At 35.8% G+C, this 24,523-nt stretch overlaps 1 protein-coding gene across 4 annotated transcripts in view; it reads left to right on the forward strand.

Annotated features, from left to right (window-relative positions):
* The window catches only part of LOC135637592 (uncharacterized), a 40,422-nt gene extending 18,702 nt beyond the window's left edge, over positions 1 to 21,720 (forward strand). Inside the window, exons 8-24 of one of the 4 annotated variants that reach the window (XM_065150212.1) lie at positions 9,269 to 9,671; positions 10,456 to 10,770; positions 10,862 to 11,080; positions 11,198 to 11,287; positions 11,375 to 11,438; positions 13,853 to 13,965; positions 15,142 to 15,388; positions 15,514 to 15,659; positions 15,747 to 15,871; positions 16,147 to 16,270; positions 16,353 to 16,411; positions 17,191 to 17,284; positions 17,358 to 17,544; positions 17,622 to 17,720; positions 17,821 to 17,948; positions 19,428 to 19,487; positions 21,351 to 21,720. In XM_065150212.1, the coding sequence (XP_065006284.1) occupies positions 9,269 to 9,671; positions 10,456 to 10,770; positions 10,862 to 11,080; positions 11,198 to 11,287; positions 11,375 to 11,438; positions 13,853 to 13,965; positions 15,142 to 15,388; positions 15,514 to 15,659; positions 15,747 to 15,871; positions 16,147 to 16,270; positions 16,353 to 16,411; positions 17,191 to 17,284; positions 17,358 to 17,544; positions 17,622 to 17,720; positions 17,821 to 17,948; positions 19,428 to 19,487; positions 21,351 to 21,452 (2,575 nt within the window). In that variant the 3' untranslated portion in view covers positions 21,453 to 21,720. The remainder of the gene's footprint in view (positions 1 to 9,268; positions 9,672 to 10,455; positions 10,771 to 10,861; positions 11,081 to 11,197; positions 11,288 to 11,374; positions 11,439 to 13,852; positions 13,966 to 15,141; positions 15,389 to 15,513; positions 15,660 to 15,746; positions 15,872 to 16,146; positions 16,271 to 16,352; positions 16,412 to 17,190; positions 17,285 to 17,357; positions 17,545 to 17,621; positions 17,721 to 17,820; positions 17,949 to 19,427; positions 19,488 to 21,350) is intronic. The other 3 variants (XM_065150213.1, XM_065150214.1, XM_065150215.1) reach the window with 3 other exon arrangements.
* Positions 21,721 to 24,523: the final 2,803 nt, after the last annotated feature.

Consider the following 24,523-nt stretch of genomic DNA (forward strand, 5'->3'; position numbering starts at 1 on the left):
TTGTAACTGAAATAACTTGGTCCAAAATTTACTAGTGAAGATCCTATCACGATCACTTACGATGGACCTTGGCATCCCATGCAGTTTAACAATATTTTCTATGAAAATCTGGGCAATACTAGCAGCAGTGTAGGGATTTCTCACAGCACAAAAATGAGCATATTTCGTAAGTCGATCAATCACCACGAGAATTATGCTTTTACCACACTGAGTCCATGGAGATGTCAGTCCACACCGAGTCCGGTATGGGTAGTGGTTATAGCTTCCCTGGATTTACCACAGTTTCACACTTGTGCTGTTGACATACATCACATTGTGCCACATATTCAGCAATAATTTTTTTCATCCCTCTCCAATAAAAATTTTGCTTCACTCTTTTGTAGGTTCTTAGGAATCCAGAGTGCCCTGCTGAAGGTATGGAGTGCATTTCATGCAGGATGATTGTGATGCAAGGGGAGTCCAGTATAAGCACAATGCGACATTTGTAGCGTAGATCCCTCGAATCCCAAGTGTAATGGGCTATTGCACTTGGATCCTCCTCCAATTTTTTTATGATGTTGCTGATCTCTGGATCCTTCTTCCATTCTTCCCTAATGTCCTCGAGGAGACCGGTGGTAGGAAGGGAGATGGCTGAAACCTTAGCTTGCTCAGGTAGCCGTGAGAGTGCATCTGCAATAACGTTTTCTTTCTCCTTTTTGTAAATAATTTCATAATCAAATCCAAGAAGTTTGGTTACCCATTTTTGCTGCCCAGGGGATGATATCTTTTGCTCCAAAAAGTATTTGAGGTTTTTATGGTCAGTTTTAATTTGAAATCGTCGGCCGATCAGGTAGGGTCTCCACCTCGTTACTGCATGTACAATGGCGAGCATCTCCTTATCATATACCGACATGTTTTGATGGGAGGGAGATAATGCCTTGCTAGTGTATGCGAGTGGTCAACCATCTTGTATGAGAACGACTCCAATTCCGACTCCAGATGTGTCGGCCTTAATAATGAAGGGTCGGTTGAAATCTGGTAGCGCAAGCACCGGCGTCGTTGTCATGGCTGCTTTAAGTTTGTTGAAGGCAGCGGAGGTTTTGTCCGACCATTGAAAAGCATATTTTTTCAGTAGAGAAGTGAGTGGTGCACTGATCTTCCCATAGTCTTTAACAAATTTTCGGTAGTAGCCCGTTAGTCCAAGGAACCCGCGCAGTAATTTCACGTTTGTAGGTTTCGGCTAGCCTTGCATTGCCTCAATTTTTGTTGGGTCTACCGCCACTCCTTCTGATATTATATGCCCAAGTTACTCTACTTTTTGCTGGAGAAAGCTGCACTTTGGTTGCTTAACAAAAAGAGTAGTCTCCCGAAGGATCGTCAAAATAATCCGTAAATGTTGAAAGTGAGTCTCAAGAGAAGGGCTGTAAACAAGAATATCATCGAAAAATACCAGCACAAATTTACGAAGAAAGCTCCGAAAAATATCGTTCATGAGACTTTGAAAGGTTGAAGGAGCATTAGTGAGTCCAAATGGCATTACCAAGAATTCATAATGGCCATCATGTGTGCAGAATGCAGTTTTTGGAATGTCATCTTCACATACCCGACTTTGGTGGTAACCGGATCGGAGGTCCAACTTCGTGAAGACTCGAGCTCCTTTTAATTCATCAAGAAGTTCATCCACCACTGGTATTGGGTAATTGTCCTTGACAGTGATGCTATTTAAAGTTCGGTAGTCGATGCACATCCACCAAATTCCATCCTTCTTGCGTACAAGTAGCACCGGTGAGGAATAGGGGCTACAACTTGGCCGAATCACCCTTGTTTCAAGCATCTCCTTTACGATCTTTTCAATTTCATCTTTCTGGAGGTGAGGATATTGGTACGGTCGAGTGTTCGCTGGTGGCTTGCCCGGAAGGATTGGAATTCGATGGTTATGTTGCCGAGAAGGAGGAAGATCGCGCGGTTCAGCAAAAATGTCGGCAAATTCAGTAAGCAATTGGGCAAGATTTTGATCTTCAATTTCTATTTTCTTCCCTTCTAGTTGCTGCTGGAGATGCATCAAAAAGCCATTATTTACCTTGTGCAAAACTTTCTCCATTCGTTGGGTCGAAACGATGGTTACGTTGCTTCCGCGCTTCCCGCGTAGGATGATCTGTTTGCCCTTATAGTAGAATTTCATAATTAATTTGGAAAAGTTCCAAGAGACATCACCTAGTGTAGTCAGCCATTCTATGCCAAGCATGGCCTCATAGTCATCAATTGGTAGGAGGAAGAAATCGGTGATAATTTCTTGGTCTTGCGGTAATAGTTTCACCTGCGGGCATCTTTGGTCGCACTTTAGGATTCTGCCGTCGGCAACCTTTACATCGAACTTGCTGCAACTTTCAATATGCAGTGTCATCCGAGCAGCAACCTTACTATTCAGGAAGTTATTAGTGTTGCTCGTGTCAATGAGAACAGTGATCGGCTGTTGGTTGAGAAGGCCTCCAACTTTCATCATTTGTGGGTTTGAGTAGCCGACTAGTGCGTGTACCGTAATGTCGGTCGGTTGTGGCTCTTCTTCCGTATCTTCTTCTTTATGTTCAAGGCTCTCTTCTGGATGTTCAATGACCTCTTCTTCTACTGGTTCAATCATAAGAAGTCTGCCATTTTTACAGCGATGCTCGCGGCTCCACGGCTCGTCGTAATGCCAACATAACCCCTTCGCAGATCGCTCCCGAAGTTCTTCTCTTGTTAACGTTTTCGGTGTAGGAACTCGGTTGATAGTAGGGGGAGCTGAGGGCTTTAGTATTGTAGGTCGAGGAGTGATCCTAGTCCTCCGGGCTTCATGGTTCAATCGCTCCTCTTGAAGTCGTGCGAAAGAGATGGCTGCCATAAGCGTGTATGGTTGTCGTGTCTTAACTTCTCCTCGGATCTCCGGCTTTAAGCCCTCAATAAAGGTCCCCAATAGCTGTTTTTCAGACCAATCACGAGTTTGATTAGATAACCTTTCAAACCTGGTTTGGTACTCCTGAATGGTGGAGGTTTGTCGGATCTTTGCTAGTTGTCCGTCAATGTTCTCGTAATAAGTTGGTCCGAAGCGGTTCAGCAGTCCTTCTTTGAATTGTCGCCATGAAAGGACTCTATAATTGTGTTCAAACCAGTCAAACCACTGTATGGCATCCCCTTCAAGATGTATAGCTGCAATTTCCACCATGGATGCATCCGCAGTTTTATGGTACCGAAAATATCGCTCCGTGCGTGAGATTCAACCAATCGGGTCTCCTTCTTCCCATCTAGGGAAGTCCACTCTCATGCGTGAATAGTTAGGGTCGGTCATAGCGCCTCTCTTGGAAGTCATCTCTTTGGGCTTGATGCGATTGGTTAGAGCTCTCTCCTTGATGTGATTTTTTCGAGCTTGGTGGTCGGCCCAAACTGAATTCGTTAAAGAGAGTCCGAATCTTATCCTCCATTCGTGTCTCGAAGGCTTCGAATTTAGCATTGATTGCCTCCTCATATGCTATAGTATATGCCTCCAAATCTGTGATGTTAAGATCTCTCTTTTGTTGACGGGTTAAAGGCATATATAGGTTGAGAGAAGTAATGGTCGAAAGGGTTGGTGGATTGGTAGATGTAGGCTGCGGTTTAGGCTTGTTTTGTGGCTGTTTTGGCTACAGTTTGAGGGTGTGATTTGGCGGAGTTTTAGGGCTGTGAATGAAAGTTTTAGATCTGTGGTAGATGGCAGCAAAGGTTTGATAGAAATCAGTGGAAGTTTGCTGCAGAATTGTGTTGTATTGTAAGAGCAGAATTATCGTTGAAGAAACAACGATTTCTCGATGAAATCTCCACAAAAAATTTGAGAGATTTGAGGAGGGAATTGACATCAATATCTCAGTTTATATGACAACAAGGATGTCCAATTTAATCAGGAAAATTTCGACAGTAACAGCAAGAAAATTGGTGTAAGTTGCGATAGCAGAATTCTCGTCGAAAAATTTCAGCAGTTTACGATGAAAATTTGCAGCAACATAAAATCATTTTTAAAGATGAATTCCTTAATAGATCAACCTTAGATGGAAGCCAAGATGATCTATGAAGTATATAAGAAATTTTATTCAAAAAAGATTGCAAATAGATGAGTTAAGGCAACAATATGCGGCTGAAATTTTCTGCAGCACAGGTTTTCAAGTGTAGTGGATTGGACGTAAAAGATCAGTGGTTTATATTGAGAATTTTTCGACGAAATCAAAGGGAAATCTACTAGTAGAAAGTGGCAAAGCTATCATAAAAATTTCGTAAAGATTTGGATAGAAAAAATATAGTATCAAGATCAAACAAACGGTGCTATGGGGCTGAAATTCTGCAATGTATCTTTCGTCGTAGAGATGAAAACTTTTGGACGAAAAGTTTATGCAGTAATATAGGAACAATTTTTTCTTGTATTTTCGAATAGGGATAACTAAATTGCAACAGCAGTAAGGTAGGAAACCAGAACCTGTTGCAATTCACGGGGAGATCAAAGGATGATTTGCGGTGGTGGAGATGACGGTGGAATTTGGCGACGATCTTTTAAGCAATTGTGGGAATTGCTTTGGGCGACTGTGGAGGGCTAATGGATGGCTATGGAAGGGCAACGAAATGCCAAGAACGCTGCTCTGATACCAAGTGTTAGAACCCTTGCAGATTCTAAACTTAGGGTTGACCTCTTTAGGGAATCGACCTCCTTGGAACTCTATAGGGGTTCCTCCCTCCAAGTTGCTGCTCAAAGGCTGTAGAAAAGATTCATCTATTGCTTATGAAAAGAGGAGGAATACATAGCTATTTATAGGGCTTCTAAACCCTAACTCATAATAGGATTCCTACTCAAGACTCCTACTTCTAACCAACTCCTAATAGGACTCATACTTAAGACTCCTATTCCCTTACAACTCCTAATTCTTCTCTAAGAAACAACCTCCTAACCCTAGCCGGCCTCTTCACCTCTTTAATAGGAGTCGGCTTAGGTAGGTTTTACATGAATGTCCCTCTCAATTATGACTCTCCTAGCTAGAGTCTTAACAGTAGAGGCCCTGCGATGTGTTGGTAGAGGCCACACATGGAGAGATCGGAGTCTGAGTTTATCCCACAAATCAAGATATAATGGAGATGTCACCAGGAGGTAACATGGTGCAGCGGATCATTGTAGAATAGTTTGAGACAATGCGACACAGATGAGAGAAGTCCCGTGAGGGACTTGATTATATGGAGGAATGATCGGGAGCTACTGAGAGCTCCAGTTCGGTGAACAATATGACGGCAATAACGATTATGAATTCAAGGAGTGATTGTCATGGTACCACAGATACGAGTCTTTTGTGCGTGTATTGAATTTTTCATCGGATGAAAACTTTGGTCATAATCATACGAGGATTGTGTACCACTAATAGGGAACTCTGAGTGAAAGTACCAGGGAGTCCCTATACGGGAGGCTTGATCATATAGAGGTATGATATAAGCGGTTGGAGAATTGGATTGCTCTAAAGTTCATATTCGCTTAAGGGATCCCGGTAAGTCAGAAGACAAGGACGAGTAAATGAACATTATTACCAAGGAAGCTAAGGAGGACAGAATCAGTGCGAGCTCTGCAATATGATGGTGGAGGTCATATATAGGAGTTGCAGCTTATCTTTCCATCGACCAAGGGGAACTGCTCAGAGAACACAGAGGTGTTGAAGTAGGTGGTCGAAAGAGGTGAGGAAGCGATGACGAGTCCAAAGGGACTCAACTACCCGAAACCAAGTGTCGGTTAAAATGGAGGTGGACTCAAAGGAGTGCTATAGTGTCGCCGAAGTGGATCTATTCGATCGTGAAGAAAGGGACGTAAATACTAGGCAATGAATAGTAGGCCATGGTCATGGCAATGCCATGATATCGTAGAGTGGGACTTCCGTGTTAGTATATAGTGCTTCTCATCAAAATAGCCGAAAGTGGAGGACTTTGAGTTGATGCAGGAGTGCTCGACTATGAAACGAAGTAGGCAGTATGTAGTGTTGTACCTTTTCTACTTAGAGGAGTAGGCAGTATAGATGATGGAGAAGATGATACAATCCTATAAGCGACCAAAACTTCTTGCATTCCAAAAGTTTGATGGTAGTGAGAAGGCGAATCGTAGTAGTTAACTCAACGCAAGGAGTGCAAACACTTTGGGTACTTCGAAAGTGTGAACAAAGAGCAGGCACAGGCTAGTAACCAGCTCGATGCATGGAGTACAACCCTTGCGGAGGCGGGCGAAGTCGAGCAACCTTTGCCGTCTCAACTTTCAAGAGAATATATGAAACCAAGTACCACAGTTCTCTTATATATCGAGCAAAGGAGCTTTGCATATGTTCAAAGACTATTTGAAGAAACTTAGTGAAAGACAATAATTGTTAAATCCTCACCAATGGTGATCGGTGCTACTGAGAGTAGACTGCCCACTTTATTTTCCAACAAAATGCTAATCGAAAGTGGAAGTGATGCAAACTTACTTGGAGGCGACAACTAAGTAGATGAGGAATAGATGGTCTAATTTTGTGGAGGAAAGATCCTAAAAACTTTAAAGTCTGCGAGGCAATGCTCGTTAAAGCTCCAACAAGCATCCACCTAGTTTAAGCGGCATGAGACGTTTAAGAGATTGACGCATAACAAGGAAGGTCTTTTCCTTTATCTGAAGGATACATTAGAACCAATAAGGATTAGCACAAATCGGCCAACCCCACATCAGAGTCAAAGTCATTGGCAACTTGAAGCAATGTGGTGGATCAAAGTCCGACTTCTTAACAATAGCAACGGAGAGTAATTGGGAGCCAAGGGGCACGTTGCAAACAGAGCAGAAGATTGAAGATTTAGTAAAGGTGAGGAGATGCAGCATTCACAAAGGTTTCGAAGAGGACGTCGAAGGAATAAGTGGGGGAGAATATCATGGACAAAACTATAAAAGGGGTGTTCGATGTAATACTTATGTATGCTTGTGTCTTTCAGTTTTGTTTATGCTTTGCACAGTATATAAATGACTTATAGTAGGCTTGGTAGCCCTATTTTGGTTGGCTTTTGTTGCCATTTCAAATTTGTAAACTCAGGTTATATGCAGTCATCGTGTAGAGGCAAAACTAGTTAGAAATAGGCCATTCAGGTAGCCATTTTGAGGGTTTTCTAGCTTTGCAGAGTGGTGTGGAATGTCAGCCAGTACAACACCTAAGAGCTATCCAGGTGGCACATGATTAGATGGGCCTTTAGGGTAGTATCTAAGGCTGGTTCACTGTTTTGTTCATAGTAGTGTCATATGGGCACTTATAAGGACTTTTGGTCGTAGCGGACTACCTTGGACCCTTTGTTGTGCGATCATTCAGAACTTACGAAGTCTATGTTTGTAATTTACATTGTCTATCATGTGTTTGCTGAAATGACTGCTTATGGATCCTGAGTTAAATGCTTTCTTTATCCCGTCTTTTTTTTTGTAGGTCCTTAAGGGACCATAAGAAGTTTCAATGAGTCTAACCTTTTACGGACGGACACGCAAGGGTACTGCACGACTTAGGTACAACCATCTAAGTTTGTGACAATTGGTTAAGTGTCTTTAGTTCATCAAGTAGTTTGACTCGATGTTGTTTGGCTCTTTCCATCACGTTCTAACTGAGGGGGATCTTCCTCCTACTGGAGAAGTTATTCCTTTTCTTCTATTACCTTAGTAATAAAACGTTAAGAATGTGAAGGATCTCCCACCTCATCAAGCAAATGATTCTCTTGGTTTTTCATTGCTTCGACCCAATTCTATCATCGGTTGTGAATCTTTATTGTAGTATTCAAGGTCGACGAGATCAATCTCTGATTCCTCTAGCTCCTTGTCCAACTCGGCACACCGTAATCTTAGCCGCATGTTTTATTAGACATATACTAGTTTCTTCAATTGTTTTTATGATAATTTGTTACAAATTTTCATGTGAATCAATGCGAATGTTGACTAGTTACATTCGTAAATTTGGTGCGGATCCTCTAAATTAGTCTTTAGAGCCTGTGGCTTCTAAATTTGTTTATTCTTCCTTTCATATTTCTTCCTTTTTTGTGTTTTTATTTTATCAATAAAATGAATTCTGGATAGGCAAAAACCTATCTTTTGCCTCAGATAACAGGATTTAGACTTTTAGAGTATTCAAGACAAGTATCTTTAAATGACATGTGCCTAGATGCTAGGCAACCCAATTTCTGAACCTTTCTGTTTCCAACATGCGTATCCTCTTGATTACCTGCTTTGAATTACTTAAACTCTGGGTTTTTAGTGGTCATCTTGATACTTATTATCATCTAAATACAGTTTATGAATTTTTACCTAAGATTTATTAAAATCCAAACCTTATACATGATAGAAAGTCTAGGTCATTAAACCAAAAATAAAATAACAACTTTTGTAAAACTACAAAATAATAAAGTGTCATTTTCGTTTATTTTTCTTTGTTATTTCATGTCACAATCAAAACTGAAGTTCGGGGGTAAGCAAATGATAACAAGGACATTTTTGTTGAAGTAATGTGTTTTTCATATAGTTCCAATAAATACAACATAAACTGTAAAATATTATGAGATAGTAAAACTTAGTCAGGAATGAAGTAAAATGGAAGCTAGAAATTTTAGTCAAAATATATTCAACAATTGGGAAATGTTGGTCTGTTAGAGCATGTTGCTATGTCCAATTAAGTAGAAAATCCAGAAGAGTTTTGTATAGGCATCTCTTTTTTTGTTTTGAGGAAAGCATACTTGTGTCACCTTTGTATTGCAGATAATATTACATCTTTTCCTGAACTAGATTGCTTCATTTCTTGTCAAATATGTATTGCAGATCTCTTGCTTATCATGTATTTTCATAGAGCATTAAACCATGAGCATATTAGTAATAGTTGTTTTTCAATCTTGTATACTTTGGCTTTTTCATATATTTTTTCTCTTATTCAATAAGATCTTTAGTTTGCACTTGCTTCTTGATTCCTGGAAATATGACTTTAAAGAGAAGGAAAGTAGTTATCCCAGCTGTCTTATATATGAGTTACTGCCACAAGATGTTGGTAATGATGTAGTTTAAATCTTTTGTCACTATGTACTTTTCCTGCTGAAGCTGTGGACTTAAACCGTTCTAAGTGATCTGACAGTTCTTTGAAAGACTAGCGATATGCGTATGCAATACTTGATGATAACTACTATATGTATCATGTCCTCATTGGCCAAATTTACATTAAAGATATGCAGTTATTGGATTTTTGCATTCTTTTGACTTTTTGCAGTATTGATTTCTGAGCAGGGTTCTTATTATCTTTAGAAATGGACTTATTAGCTTATGGGGAATTCAAGAAAGTAAAGTATTGCTTGTTGCTGGTGGAAATGCACAACATTCATCGCAGGAACCAAAGCTTGTTGTATCAGCATCCTGGGCATGTGTCTTTGGAAGTAAAGTTGTTGTTGGATATAGTAGCGGAGATATATTTCTTTGGGCCATACCAGTATTTTTAGATCATAATAGTGAAGCACTACGGAATCATAAGGACTCTTATGCTTCTCAAAATGTTCCTCTTCTTAAGCTCAACCTAGGATATAAGATGGACAAAGTCCCTATAGTTTCTTTAAGGTGGTTTGCCCACGATGAAAGTTCAGGTCATTTGTATGTTAATGGTTTCAGTGATTCTGGATCTTCTCATTCCTTTCAGGTACAAACTTTCTGGTCTTCGATATTCTAAAAGTTTGTTGCTTATCACATGTCAAACATTTTGGATTCTTGAATATATCAATCTCAGACAGGTTCCAGAATTTCTTAGAAATAGTGCACTATTGGGGTATTTGGACAACTGATATAATACAAGACTCACGACTGAAGCATGTGAAATCAGAGTTCCTTTTTTACCAGTGTTTATGTTTAGTGGACTGTATCTTTAAGTGCTAGACACAAAAAACCAACTCGAAAAGTTGATATATAGTTGATGTTTGAGACCATTGTGGTGTTCGACATATATATTAATATATAAATATATTAGAGTTGGAGGTTAAAGAATGTTCCACTGATTCTTGAAACTTGCTCTTTTGTAGCTTTGGGGATAAAAATTTGGAACTATGCTTGGTAAAATAGGAAATATTCTTTTTTATAATACTTGAACTTTTAAGGGTAGAAATCGAGGATGGATATTACTTTGGTTTAGATGTTATGAAATTTATTATATGATATGACATACTTAGAAGTTAAAACTATATTTATTGAATACTGATTGTTTGCTCAAACATCAATGTGAACTTGTTGTATGTACATTGCATATGTAGAACCTTAAAGTTTTTCTACAATTGTTCGTCAGTAAGCTCCAGGATGCACACCCAATCATTTTCCCTATTAAACTAATTTTGTTGTTTTTTTCTTCTGGCTAAGGATTCTTTTTACAGGTGAAATTTGAATAGCATAAAAGGTCTCTCAAATATGTTTTTTCTTTGTTTAACTAAGTACAGGTCATTATTATTAATGAGAGCACTCAAACTAGAACAATCAAGTTGGTGCTTCCATTGACTGAACCTTGTTTAGGAATGGAAATTGTTTCATGCTTCAGCAACCAAAGCAAAAACAAACAGAATACTCTGGTTCTCTTGCTTAGATCAGGCCGCTTATGTCTCTATGATGATTCAGCAATTGAACAGTATTTGTTGCACTGTCAATCAAAATCACCCCCAACTCTTCCAAAGCAGTTTATGGTGACACTGCCATTTGGTGACTCTAGAATCACTGCTGCCAAACTGTACATAGGCCCATCATGTCCTGTGGAAGAGGTATGTTATATGTTATTAGGTACACCTCAATGATTATATTTCTCTGTTCTATTAATATGCCATCATAAATATCTTTTGATTGTTGCAACAGTCTGTTGCTATGCAGGACCATATATTGTTACCCAACAAATACTCCTCTCTCTTCTCAATTAATATGAAGGAAAAAGATGGAAGTCGTCGAAGTTCTGCACACTTTAGCGGTTTTTTGAAGGCAAAAAACCTTTTGGTTACCGGGCATGTTGATGGAGCTATCAACTTTTGGGATGCATCATGCCCCCTTTTGTTTCCACTTTTGTCAATAGAGCAGCAGGTATTTTTATATTAGAGTATGTATCTGAGTTGTTACAGAATATGGATATGTATTAGATCCTGGAGAACTTTTGTTGATCAATTTGACAGTCTTTTCTGATTTACATTTTTATGTCAGTTTAATGAAAGTTCATCAACTGCTCCAGTTACATCATTGCATTTTGATGTTTCTTCACACATCCTTGTATCTGGCGACCAAAGTGGATCAGTAAGCTGCTTGCATTGATAAAAATAAAATAAACTGTATTGATGAATCTGATACTTTGTTTATGCATTAAGCTTGTTGGTTTTGCAGATTCGCATTTTCATCTTCAAAAAATTTCAGGAAACCTCAGAAAGCATTTTTTCATTTCTGCAAGGTAATACTTTAATTATCTATTGAAAATTTATTAGCCAATTACCTTTTCCATCATATGAGATTGAGATTTAAAATCCTCAAGTGGATACATGTAATTATGGTGTTCATTTACTCACATTAGGAGAAACTTAATGAAACTTAAGATGTTTAAAAGTTTGCAGATTAATATTCTGGAATTAGTGATACAGCCACATTATATCATCTAACCTCTAGCAAAGTGTGGCAATAGACAGACTCAAGCGAGGATTTAATAAATATAAATCTAGATTAGAAACATATAGGTGTTTGGTTTGATCCAGTAAAAAATATAACCTATAGAGTTATTTTGTTTCAATATGCATTAATTAATGGATATACACACTTGCCATTCATTTCTCTCTTCATAATCATGGTTTGCCTTGTTAAGATGCTATATAATGAGTTCCAAAAAGCCAATATATCTTCATTTGAGCATTTAGGGACATGCATTATTAGACATATGTTATTAGACATGTAAGGCTGACTAAACATATGTTATTAGACATGTAATTCTCTTGGATCTTGATGATGTTGCATGAAAGAAAATCTTTTGGCTTTCCTTCTTTAGTGGTTTAATCCAAGGTTTGAAATATCGTATCGTAAAGATATTTCGACATTCGCTCGGTATGGTACGATGCAGTATACCGAGCAGTATATCATTCAGTATACTGCTAAGTATATATATATATATATATATAATTCGGCAATGTCGCCTCTCTCTTCTCCCCAAGCAAAGCGACGTCGCCTTGTTTTTATATATAAAATATTTTTTAAAATATTTTTTATATATAAAAGATTTATATATATATATAATATTTATATATAAAAAAAATTTTATATATAAAATATTTTTATAAAATGCGACGTCGCCTTTAAATATATATATATATATTTTTTTTTTTTTTTTTTTTTTCCTTCCCCGGGCAACATCGTCGAGGCGATGTGACGTCACCTTTTTCAGCGACGTCGCCTATATATATATATATATATATATATATATATATATATACAAGGTATGCAATTTTGTACCGTACCAGAGTTTCAATGTTCACTCGGTACGGTACGAAACTGTATACCGTTCGGTATACCGCTCGGTATATATATATATATATATATAATATTATAAAGGCGACGTCGCATCAGTTTAGAAGTATTGGTTAGCTCGTGGCTGATCTACATCATCTCAAATTCTAAATTACGCAAAGCTTAATATTAATTGTGTTGGCTTATCAAGGTGGATATGATCTCTTAATCACCACTTATACAAGGTATCTACTCTTTGGTTGATCTTCAGTATCTTATTCATGTAGAATTTAATATTACTTGGCTTATTTCAGTATTTCTGGTAATGGGATTTTCAACCACTGATGAAGTTCATTCTTTAATTTTTAAAATTTTAAAAATGAAAAAGGATCTGGGCTTACCACCCAGTCTAGGCCTATTACTGTGCCTAAACAGGCCTTACGCTTGGTTCACAGGGCTTACCTAGCAGTAAGCCCTGTATTCCACATGAACCGCCTGAATGCTGGTCCTCATGCCACTCTGCGGCGGACTGGTAAACACCATCTGTGGGCAAAATTACATTTCTTGCTTATTTCATCCCATACCTGACTTACTGTGCAAATACATGTTACTTTGTTCTTTTTATGATTGTCAAACACAATTGTATCTTATTCAATATGACAACCAAGAAGTATTCCTATTTGTTGTTATTTCTTATAAGACAATTTCTCTCTTCCTTTTTTTACCTTGACCCTAAGGAACGAAGCAACACAATTTAAAAGTACACATGACAATTCTTGTAAAGACACTTATAGTGGTTAAGCCAGTATTGGACCATGTCAGCTTCATGTTGCCTCCATCAAACTAGACCAAAGCCAAATTTACAGCATCTTGCAGTTTACTTGTTTCAAGGCACATGCATAAACCTTGTAAACAAGTGCTCCTTTTTTCTTCAAATTAAGGACAAAGCCAGACACTGATAGATCTAACATTTCAATAAGATTTGACCCTCTTAATACAATGCAACAATGCCATAAGGATAATTATACTAGAAGTAATTATTCTGGTTAAAAAATGATACAATAAAATAGTAAAGAAAATTTAGAATAGTAAAAATTGTGAACTTTTTTGTCATCAAATTTAGAATTTCACACCAAGTCCTGGAGCTTTCTAGGTTTGTTAGCCTTATATTAGTACCTTGTGCATTTAGTAAGGGATGCTTGTTAGTCAATGGATGTCAAGCAATTTTCTGGACTTTAGCTTTGATTGATTTGCTTCAGAGTTTGGAATGAACTATTTAACGAAGTAAAATCTTCTGTTAGAAGTTGGATATTTCTTCTGTAGACTATTTGGAAACATCTTTAATCTTTGCACATGTTTTGAATGAAAAATCAGCAAAGCAAGGTGACAACTACACAGTTCATAATGTCAACCTCAAGGGAGCAATAATGTCCATCAGTATGAATATGGATTCTAAACTTCTTGCTGTGGGAACAGACAAAGGATATGTAAGTACTCCTGGACTATTGAACTATTGAAATTGAGATTCCTCTTATCTTTTAGTTAGTTGTTTTCATTTGTTTTTTAATATCACTTTAAACTAGTTTGCTAATTTTTAGTTCAATTTCTTACCTGGATGACTAAATTAGAAGATCAGAATCATGCATAGCTTGCACTAGTTAGAAAAGTTAATGCAAACTATTGTTTAACTGAACTTTCATCTCTATCAATAGTGATTAAAATCTATTAGGATATCTTGACTGTCTACTGGAGTTATGCTATTAAGTATTCTTTTCAAGGACTTAATAATCAGAAAATTTTGTAGAAAGTGGATTTGATGACCCATCAGGATATTCTATTTCCATGCTTGTGGATCTCAAGTCTAATATATTGGAAATGTAAAGAGATACAAGTACCAAAGTAACTATATATCGGGATAGAAGGAGGAAGTCAATATCTCTAATGAATATCCTTTTCATCTATGGTTGCATAATTTACAAATTTCTTTTTGAATTTGTGAGGTACTCACTGGGCTGACATACAAATATTGATAATGGAGTGATTATATTATAAATAAAACATATGTGGTTATACAGTGTACATAAGAAACTCACATAAAGAATGTGTAGTTTTGATATTTTTATGAAGTTGACTTCGATATTTATGAGGAACTTAACAAGTCTCATTTTTTTATTGAGAAAAAAAGGTATAAACTGCAGGGGTAGAACAACAATATTGACCCTCCCTACTCCCTAGACCCTGCACTGGGAGCCTGGGAGTCTCGTGCACCGGATATATCCTAGTTTACAATGAACTAGATTATTCTTTATATAGAGACTCTGTTGTCATTGCATATAGGGTCATGAAGAAACAAAATTAGGTTTTCTGTAAAGTTTACCTTAAAGCATTTCTCATTTTAATATCTAAAAATGTTTTCCTGTTGCACCAAAAATTATAGTGGAGGATTGCTTTGCTTACTAACATGATATAACTATATTTATTGTCTCAATATTTTATCTTTATATTGGTATGTGAGTATCACTTGCACACAAGAAAGTTCAGCTTCATTCATGCCATACCGCATAGGAACAGAACTAAAATTGCATGGATGTTTGGAGTTATGTCCCTTTCTATTTCTGCATCATGTTATATATTTGCATGTCAAAGAAAATGTTGTCTTCCAGGTATCAGTAATCCAGATGGAAGGGACCACCATCTTATATCAAAAGCAAATACCTGGCCAAGTTTATAGTGGTATCATGTCTTTGCAATTTGTGAATCATGGCCAAAATGGCTCAGAGAACAGCATATTGTTGGTAGGGATGGAGGATTCATCAGTTATGGCTCTTGAAGAGGATTCAGGGCATGCATTGAGTGCTAATCCAGTCAAGACTAAGAAAACCTGTAAAGCTTTGTTGATGCATATATTGGGTATGCCTTAGTCAGAAGCTATTTGTCAATGTAATCCTTTTTTTTCTTAAATGGTCACTTATAAAATGTGAAAAGCCATCAGGATGACATAATATATAGCTGTCTCAAGTCTTTAAATGAAACAGATGCATCACCAAATGGAGTATGCACCTCAGACTGTGTGGATACAAGCAAACAAAGTTATTCAAAACAGTTAATGCAGAAGCAACCACTAGTATTGATTTGCTCTGAAAATGCCATACGTCTGTATGCTTTAAGTCATGTATTACAGGTGATGGTATTTCACATATTTTTCCCTTCCAGTTCCTTGAGCAAGTACAAGAAAAGACTAACTTCCCTTTGGTTTTTATCATCTTAGGGGATTAAGAAGGTTTACAGTAAGAAAAGGCTAGATGGCAGCTGTTATTATGCATCAATTATCCATGGCTCTTCATTGGATGTCGGACTAGCACTTGTGTTTTCCTGTGGCAAGATGGAGATAAGGTGATCCTATCTTCTGTAGAATATGTTATAGTTTTTCTTTTGATTTGATAATGAATCCAATTATAGCTTTGTGTATAGATATGTCCATCTGCTGATTAGGAAATGTTGTTTCTTTATAAGAATTAGTGAGTTGATTTTGTTGGTGGCAGATGCAGAAAAATTAATGTAGCAGGTTTAAATTTGAACTTTGCTTGTCATTCGGTTAGGTCAATCTGCTTCGTTTGAACTAACAGTCTAAGCACATTTACCTGATATTTGAAATTGTCAAATTTCAGATCCCTTCTAGATTTAGCTGTCTTAAATGAGGTTTCCCTGAGAGGATTAACCTATCCAACATTGAAATCACCCCCAAATGCAAATAGTATATTCTGTGTTTCCTCTGAAGGAGAAATTCTTCTGGTGAGAACAATTGTTATTTAATTTGATATTTAACTCATTAACATTTTCCTGGAAGTTGCTGAGGTTTTTGCATGTGGCTTAGGTCAATGGAGATCAAGCATTGCTCTTTATTTCAGTTTTATCTCATAGGGAAATCTACAGGTACATTATTGAAATTAAACATTTAGACAATCTGTCTGAGGACACAGTTTAACTTATTTCATTTGCTGTTGATGAAGATGATTTAGTTATTATGTTTCAGGTGTTCTATTTTCCTGCTGCTTATAACTTGACTACATTGCTTTTTTCTTTCAAAAATACTTTCTTTGATGTAATAATACTCTTGTGGATATTAATATTTAGAATTTCTTTTAAAACTAAAGTCCATATGCATATTAGTAATAACTTTCGATGAGGGCAAGCCTTAGTACAACAGCATGGTTACTCCTTTATGATTAGAGTTTGAATCATGGAAACAACTTCTCTACTTCTAGTGGTAATATTGCATATATTCATCCATTCCAGAGCCCCACATTGGCAGGAAACTCGTACATCGAGTGTGTTCCCATATATTATTAGTAGCATTCGATAAGTTTTTTGTTTGCATGGAATTGATATCAACAAATGTTTTAATAAGGTTAGAAGAAAGTTTCCCATTCTCAATATGTAGCCAATGCTATGAAAACTGGTACTAGTCTGTGCTATAACTTTGAACAAGAAAGGCCTACCCTTAACCCAAAAGGTTTCATGTAGGTGGAAAGACCAACCCTGCAGTATTTCTAGTACCGAACACATTTGTAATAAGGCAACTTTTTGAGACTTCTCTATATAGGGAAAGAATCTTATTAGTCAAGTACTCAACTGTGTTACAAATAAAATAAATTTGTGGTTCTACAAGCTTTCTTTGGGAACCCACCTAATTTTGTTTTAGTTATTATCAGGCATTTAGAGTATATTACCAATGTTTACATGGAGGGTCTTGCCCCACAAGAAGGGACTTCTTGCATGAAGAATCCCCAAAAAGAGAGGAAAAAGGTAAAATATTGAAGTGCCACTTATCTTGTTGGCTATAGAGTTTACATTATATGAGAAAGATCATGTTATCCAGGGAATATTTGGCATGGTTGTCAAAGATCTGAAAGGAAACAAAACAAAACATGGCAAAGAAAATGATGCTGATGATTCAAGTATTTCTGAAGAACTCTCAGCTTTATTTTCAACAGTTAATTTCTTACATTCTGATGAGACAAGGTGTAGCTCAGTTGTAAATAATGAAGATGTTGAGCTGGACATAGGTAATTGCCATAATTTCTATTCACCTTATTATGTTTTAGCATGCTTACATAGAAACATGTCTTTTCTACCCATGAAGATGATATTGACCTTGAAGATACCAAAGAAAAACACAAAGGTTTGAACTTGGCTGTTTTGGACAAGCAGAAGTTAGGAAAGAAACTCCATGCTCTCAAAGGTCAGTACAAAATGTTCACTTTATTAATTATGAGTGATTCTTTTGGGACAATTTTGTAATTTCAACTTGACAATTTAGTTTTCAAATTTTGCTCGGATAGGAACTGTAGGAAAATTGAAGTTGAATATAGAAGAAAAGATGAACTCAAGAAAAGATAAGCACGAGGAGGAGAAGGATATTAGTGCGGTTGATAAGATCAAGCAAAAGTATGGATATGCAACAAATGACGTGAGTAAAATTCATCCGCACTCCCACTGCAAAACTTTGACAATTAAAATTTAGAACTTACATTTCAATTGCTTCAAACTTCCTGTTTGGTTTTACCTTCCTATAATGTTAGTAACACATCTATAAGTTTTGCCATAATTTTTTTTTATATGCTTCTAAATAAGATCATCAACATACCTTGCCATCTTGACCTATTCCTGAATTAAGAACATGTCAGAAATTTGAACCAATTTCAACTGGGTCTTTATTTTTTTTATTTTTTCTCCTTTATGTTGCTCAAGGTTTCAAAAGCTGCAGTATTTTAGATGCAAGGCCAGTACATATCTTCCAATTCAGTTTGTTTGCTGCTCTAACACCTAATATCAATATCATAGTAGCTTTTAATATTCTTTGTCTTAGTGTACTTACGGTTACGGTTAATAACCATAACCGTACTTATGGTTACGGTTAGTGTACTTCCTTCCCTTAAACTCTCAATCTGGTGTGAAAGCAATCGAAAGAAGAGAATTGATCAAATTATTGAGTCAGTTGTTCGCCCGAGAGAATTAATCCCCTGTGAATCAGCTATTAGCTTTGGAGTAAAGGAAGCAAATTGGCTTGACGCTTGACGTTGGTAGAGATTATGAGTCTCTTTTGCCTTACGCTTTTGCTCAAAGTGATGTTGGTCTTCAAGTAGAGTTCCGCTCACGCTAGGCAAAAACAGTGTCTTGTATAGAAACAGTAAATAGAGAATCAGCAACTGGTATAGCTTAGTCTGAAGTTTTGATACTGTTTGAAGCGTTATTGTCGGCTTATGAAACTTACTTTACCTAATGCATCAACTTGTTCTTTATACTAGATTTACATACCCAGATAATCACAAATAGGTCTTTCCACTAAATCATCTATTATGATTCTCTTTGTTTTGTCCACCCCAATGATTGATTCTCTTTGTTGTTGTCATCCTGTCTTCATTGTCATTGTCATCATCGTTATCATTGTCAACTTTTATGTGATTCTGTTAGTTTTCTTTAGGGCAAAGATTAATAAAGTAACAGTCTGACCCAGTTATGGTATCAAATATACAGTTCAACTTTCGCTATAACACAATTTCTTTTTAATTTTTGTTTATTCAGTGATATTGGGTGGTATATGTTGATATATTGAAATTGATATCAGACAGATTTAAACATTACTTCAGGGTGCTTGTCAATAACTTCCACTTTCTTTCTACTTTGTAATATGTTCGTGTGTGCTCAAAATCTGATGCCCCAGAATAGTTTTCTACTTTTCTTATTGTTTTATTTGTGTTATCTTAGTTATTGAATTTGATATGCTTGTTTATTTTTAGCCATTAAATGAGCCCACTCTTTTTCCTGATATTTTCGTAGCTTGTACACCTTTTATTTTGAGGAAGCTCTAGCATTTGTGTTGGAAACTATTATTTTCTTTTCATAGCTTTGTAGCATTCACAGTTTATGATGCATTGCCTTGATACAGGAGTCAAATACTGTAAAGATGGCAGAGAGCAAATTGAGGGAGAATGTCATAAAGCTGAAGGTATTAACTTGTCCCAAATTTGAGTGTCATTTTCCCTTGTCAACTTTATTGGATTGATAACAATGAAGTCAGCCTTGGAAGAAAAGCTAACAAGAAAGCAATGGAGATTTAGATTTCTCTTCTTTCTTTTTTTCTTAATCTTGATATGATTTCTGATATTACATATCATAAATACCTTTCTCAAGTCCCACTTTTTATTGTTGTCTCTTTAGAATGTATGTTCAATTTTGATGAGGTCAAGTTTGCAAATCTCATGGTTGATACAGAACAAAAGATACTGATTCAACCAATTACTGGTATCAAAATATATAGCTAGATGCGGCTACATTCATTTATCCATCATTTCTATTGAATGACACTAGGTGATGCAGGTACACTCATTTATCTGTCTGGTATGCTGGTATCATATTGGTATGATAGGTTGCTAAAACATATATCGGGTGAGATTTAAATCATTGGACGAGGTACTCGTAAATGATTAGTCAAGGATCAATGCAAATCAATGATAAGTTGCATTTCTAGTATCATAGAAGCTAAGAAAAGATATTATAATAAAAGATATACAATCATATAATGATGTTCATTACTGTGCTTCGTTCTACTGTTTACCATCAGATGATTTAAATGGTCTAACAGTTCTAAAGTAAATTCTAGCCTTTTCGTGTTTTTTTTGTTCTATTGAATTTGTAGGCAAGCCTTGTACACTTCTACTGCCTAGGATTGTGTTGTATTGTTAACTAAAATTTAAAAATGTGGTGCAAAAGTTTTTAAGTGAACTGGAGAACTGAGGAACAAGTTAGAAAGTGAATCGAAAGTGAATATATTTTTTTTCTAGATTCCCTTCACGGTCATACACTCACTCACTCTCATTCCCTTCTAAAGTTCTCTCAACCCTTTTAAATAATTCCAGAACATCAAGGGAGGAGTATTTCTCTTACATCTCTTCTGAATTTCTTGTAGATCTAAGACAGATCCATAAGGAACAAGGGTTGATCATTGTGGATCTACACTAGATCTGAATATAACCAGTCTTATGTTAGCCTAGATAGATCCATATGAATGGATCTAGTATTTATTTTTTTCTAGATTGAAATCACTTTATTATTATCATATGAAACGGATCTAACCTAGATTCATGCGGATCTATGCTTAGATCCATATGGATCTCAGCTAGATCAAAATGGATTGGTATTTTATTGTTTTCTTGATTGAAATCAGTTTATTGTTATCAATATTGATAATATTTGCCAAGAATAAGTGAGACAGAATCCTAAATTAGTATTTATTTGCAGAATTTTCTATCTTTTTTAGTGCCATGGTACATACAGCCATATGTATGCCCGTGTGTATCTGACCCATACCAATCTGAGGATGGACTGATATAGGTTCAATTTGCGAAATTGAATTTCCTTGGGTTAAGTTGATACCCAAAAATTCAATTAGTATTTATAAGTATATAAGTAGGATCATAGAGTTTATTGGTAAAACAAAGTAAGATGAAATATAGGGAGTTGAATGTTACATTAGCAAACATCAATTTTGGCCATTCTGACTTGAAAATATATATTCATTGAAATTGAGGGCTTTGCTTTGACAATAAATTAAGCCTACAAATGAACCACACTATCTTTTCATAAGAAGAATCTCATTCTCACCATCTTTTCCTGTTCCATTGCTTTTGACAAAATACATTGACTACTTTCTTCTGATGCATTAAGAGGACAAATGCTACTATGTGTCTTGGCAAAATCTTGGTGCGAATCTTTTTGGTTGTTCCCGCTATGGAAAAGCATTACCTACCTACCTGCTTAGAAATTGTTCCATGGTCATAAATCTGTATGTTGTTGTGGCTGATTATTGCAGGCCATTGGATTGCGGACATCGGAGATGCAGAATACAGCTCAGACATTTTCATCCTTGGCAAAAGAACTGCTACAATCCACACAGGGCAGCAAGAGTACGTAGGAGAGACAGACGTCGCATTAAGTTCCCACTTGTGTATGTGTGCAGTACATGGTGTAGAGAACCTATTGTTATTGTTGTGTGTTTTGTGTGTAGGTTCTTCGCGTGTGTGATTTCGTTTAGCGTGTAGGGGTCATGGTTATGATTTGTGCTGACGCTACTCTCTCTTTTCTGAGGTAGCATTTGTATCTTGGATCATGATAAACAAAAAGGAGTTTGATCGGAAAGGAATACGGAACCCACCCAGAGTGAGCAAAGATGGAATTAGCAACTCAACAAGTGTGATGTGGGATCCACCACTTAGTCAAAGTGTGCTGCAGATTAGATGGCGGCATTGTGTAGGCAATTTCTATTCCTACACATTGCTCGATAAGAAAAATTCACGCCTGCAAATGCTTATTATTGAGTAATTCTTCACAAGTTAATAGTTGCGAACAATCTTTTTTGTGTCAGCTGTCTCTGCTGTGAGATTTACCAGTGACTAACTCGACTCCATGATCAACCCACACGAAATTTAAACATAGATGATGATGCATAACCGTTGGATGTGCAGCTGCTGCACTCGTAATCACTCACCACTATACCTCAGAAACCCCGTTCTCAGAACACATTTAAGTGCACCCATTCATTCCACTTCAAACACATCCAGATATGAAACGACTACCGATCACGATATCAACTAGCCAAAACTCCAACAGAACCGCCTTTCTATAGTTGTGACGTGTCACGCACGAAACAATCGATCCCATGTCAAGTAGAATATGACATGCCTACCATAACCATAGCACACACTGCCCACCATCGATACCGTGCAAGTATCACATGCCAAGTAGAATATTCTTATGCGAGCGACTAGAGTTGAAGTTACAAAGATGCTCTTTATCTATGCATAATTTAAAATTTTTAAATTATTTTAAATAGATATCACAAGTATTTTTCTTAATCTAAAATAGTTTATATTGAACAACCACCCAGATTTAAAAATATTTTTTTTAATTATATTTATGATTTATTTAAAGCTCTCTATGAGTTATAGAAAGCTCTTAGGGCTTAGCAAGAGAGATTTAGTTCTTTTTCTATATAAAATAACTTTTCAAAAGGTAAGGTCGACATCACATTATTTATAAAATATTTTATTAATAATTTTTTATTATTTAAATTCATATTGGTGATATTATTTTTTATCAAATCTTTATGTGAATTATTTGCTAAGAATATGATTCAATAATTTGAAATAAGCTTGATAAGCGAATTGATATTTTTCTTAGGATTATAAATTAAGCAACTAAATGATAAAATTTTCATTAGTCAAACCAAATATACTTTTGATATATTAAAATGATTTTACATAGACAATACTAAGCTTATCATATACGGATGAGTATCTCTACTAAATTAGATATGGACATTGAAGGAGAATGCTTTGATCAAAAGACTTATAGATATATGGTAGGTAGTTTTATTATACCTTATTATAACTGATATAATATTTTATATTAGACTTTGTGTAATATTTCAATCTAATCATAAATAATATTATTATAAAACAGTAAATTTATATTTTAGATATTTATAAAAAATAATATGAGATTATGATATCCTAAATCTAAAAATTTTAATTTCATTGTTTATGTTGATGCTAACTTTGTAAGATATAGAATAGATAGAAAATGTACTTTTGAAACTAGTCAATTTCATATATTTTGAAACTTATTTCTTAGTCATCCAAAAAGCAAAACTCTACTGCACTCTAAAGCTGAAGCTAAATTTTCTATGTCAAATGCATATTATGTGTATGTAATTTGGATGAAGAATATTTTAGAATATTATAAACTTTGTTTAAAAAATATCTCTATAAAGTGTGACAATACTAGTGTAATTTATTTATCAAGGAATTTTATTTAACGTTCTCGAACTAAACATATTGATATTATACGTCATTTCATTATGGATCATATAAGTAATCATGATATATCTTTAGAATTTATTGATACAAAACATGAACATTTTTACTAAATCATGAGGAATAATTTGATTTTATTATAAGATAATTATATATATTAAACCTATATAAATGATTCTTGAGATCACTTTGGACATATGTTAAAAAAGAAATTTGAGGCTCAACGATAGCACCATAGGCTTAGTACCATCAAAACATTTTGTCCAATAGTAATAGCATCACCAAGCTAGTGGTACTACCCCCGGTGATCCATTACCATGCCCTATAACTTTAGGACTAGAGTAGAACCACCTTAAACCCCTCTCCTCCTCTCCTCTATCTCACCCCAATTGGTTTCTCTATCTCCTAACCCTCTTCTTCCTCCCTCTAAACCTCCTCCACAACCCTCTTTCTCCTTCTTCTTCCTAGTTTCTCATTAAGTTATCTTCTTACTCTTTACTCACACAAAGCCGAGGACTTTTACTCCTTTTATAAGGTTAAGAATCAAGTTAAGAACTTAGTCACTCTTTTTGGTCATTAAGATAAAGGTCTTAACTTAGTAAGACTAAGACTACAAGGGTAATCTCTAAATCTCTTATTCTTATTTTTACAATAAATATTATAGTCCTCATGACACCTAGAAGAGAAAAGTAGATGAAACCTATAACACCATCCTATTTAATTCCTTTGAACATGTCATAAAATTTAGTTTGAATTTGAGATTATTCAGAAAGAAAAATATATGGACCTAGAAGATTTAGGTGAATCGGAGACTATTCAATGATTCACTAACTTAAATGTCCTTCCTATTATTCAAATTAGTGAACTTATCTACCCTAGATTAGTTAGAATATTTTATAATAATTTATATATAAATAAAAATGATAAATTATCTATTTATATTTTAGGATATTATATACCTATCAAAGATAACATAATTTATGACATCTTAGGTATCACTTAAAAAGGATCAAAGTTTTCTTTTCCTAGGATAATGGGACATCGAGTCCACTAGGGTCACCTATCATGAGGTTATTATCATTATTTTTTAAAATTTTAATCTATCTATTGACCCTAAGAGTTATGAATATATTTTACTATTTAATGTAAAATTACTTATATCATATTTCAA

The sequence above is a fragment of the Musa acuminata genome, chromosome BXJ3-5, assembly GCF_036884655.1.
Source record: "Musa acuminata AAA Group cultivar baxijiao chromosome BXJ3-5, Cavendish_Baxijiao_AAA, whole genome shotgun sequence".
Lineage (NCBI taxonomy): Eukaryota > Viridiplantae > Streptophyta > Magnoliopsida > Zingiberales > Musaceae > Musa > Musa acuminata.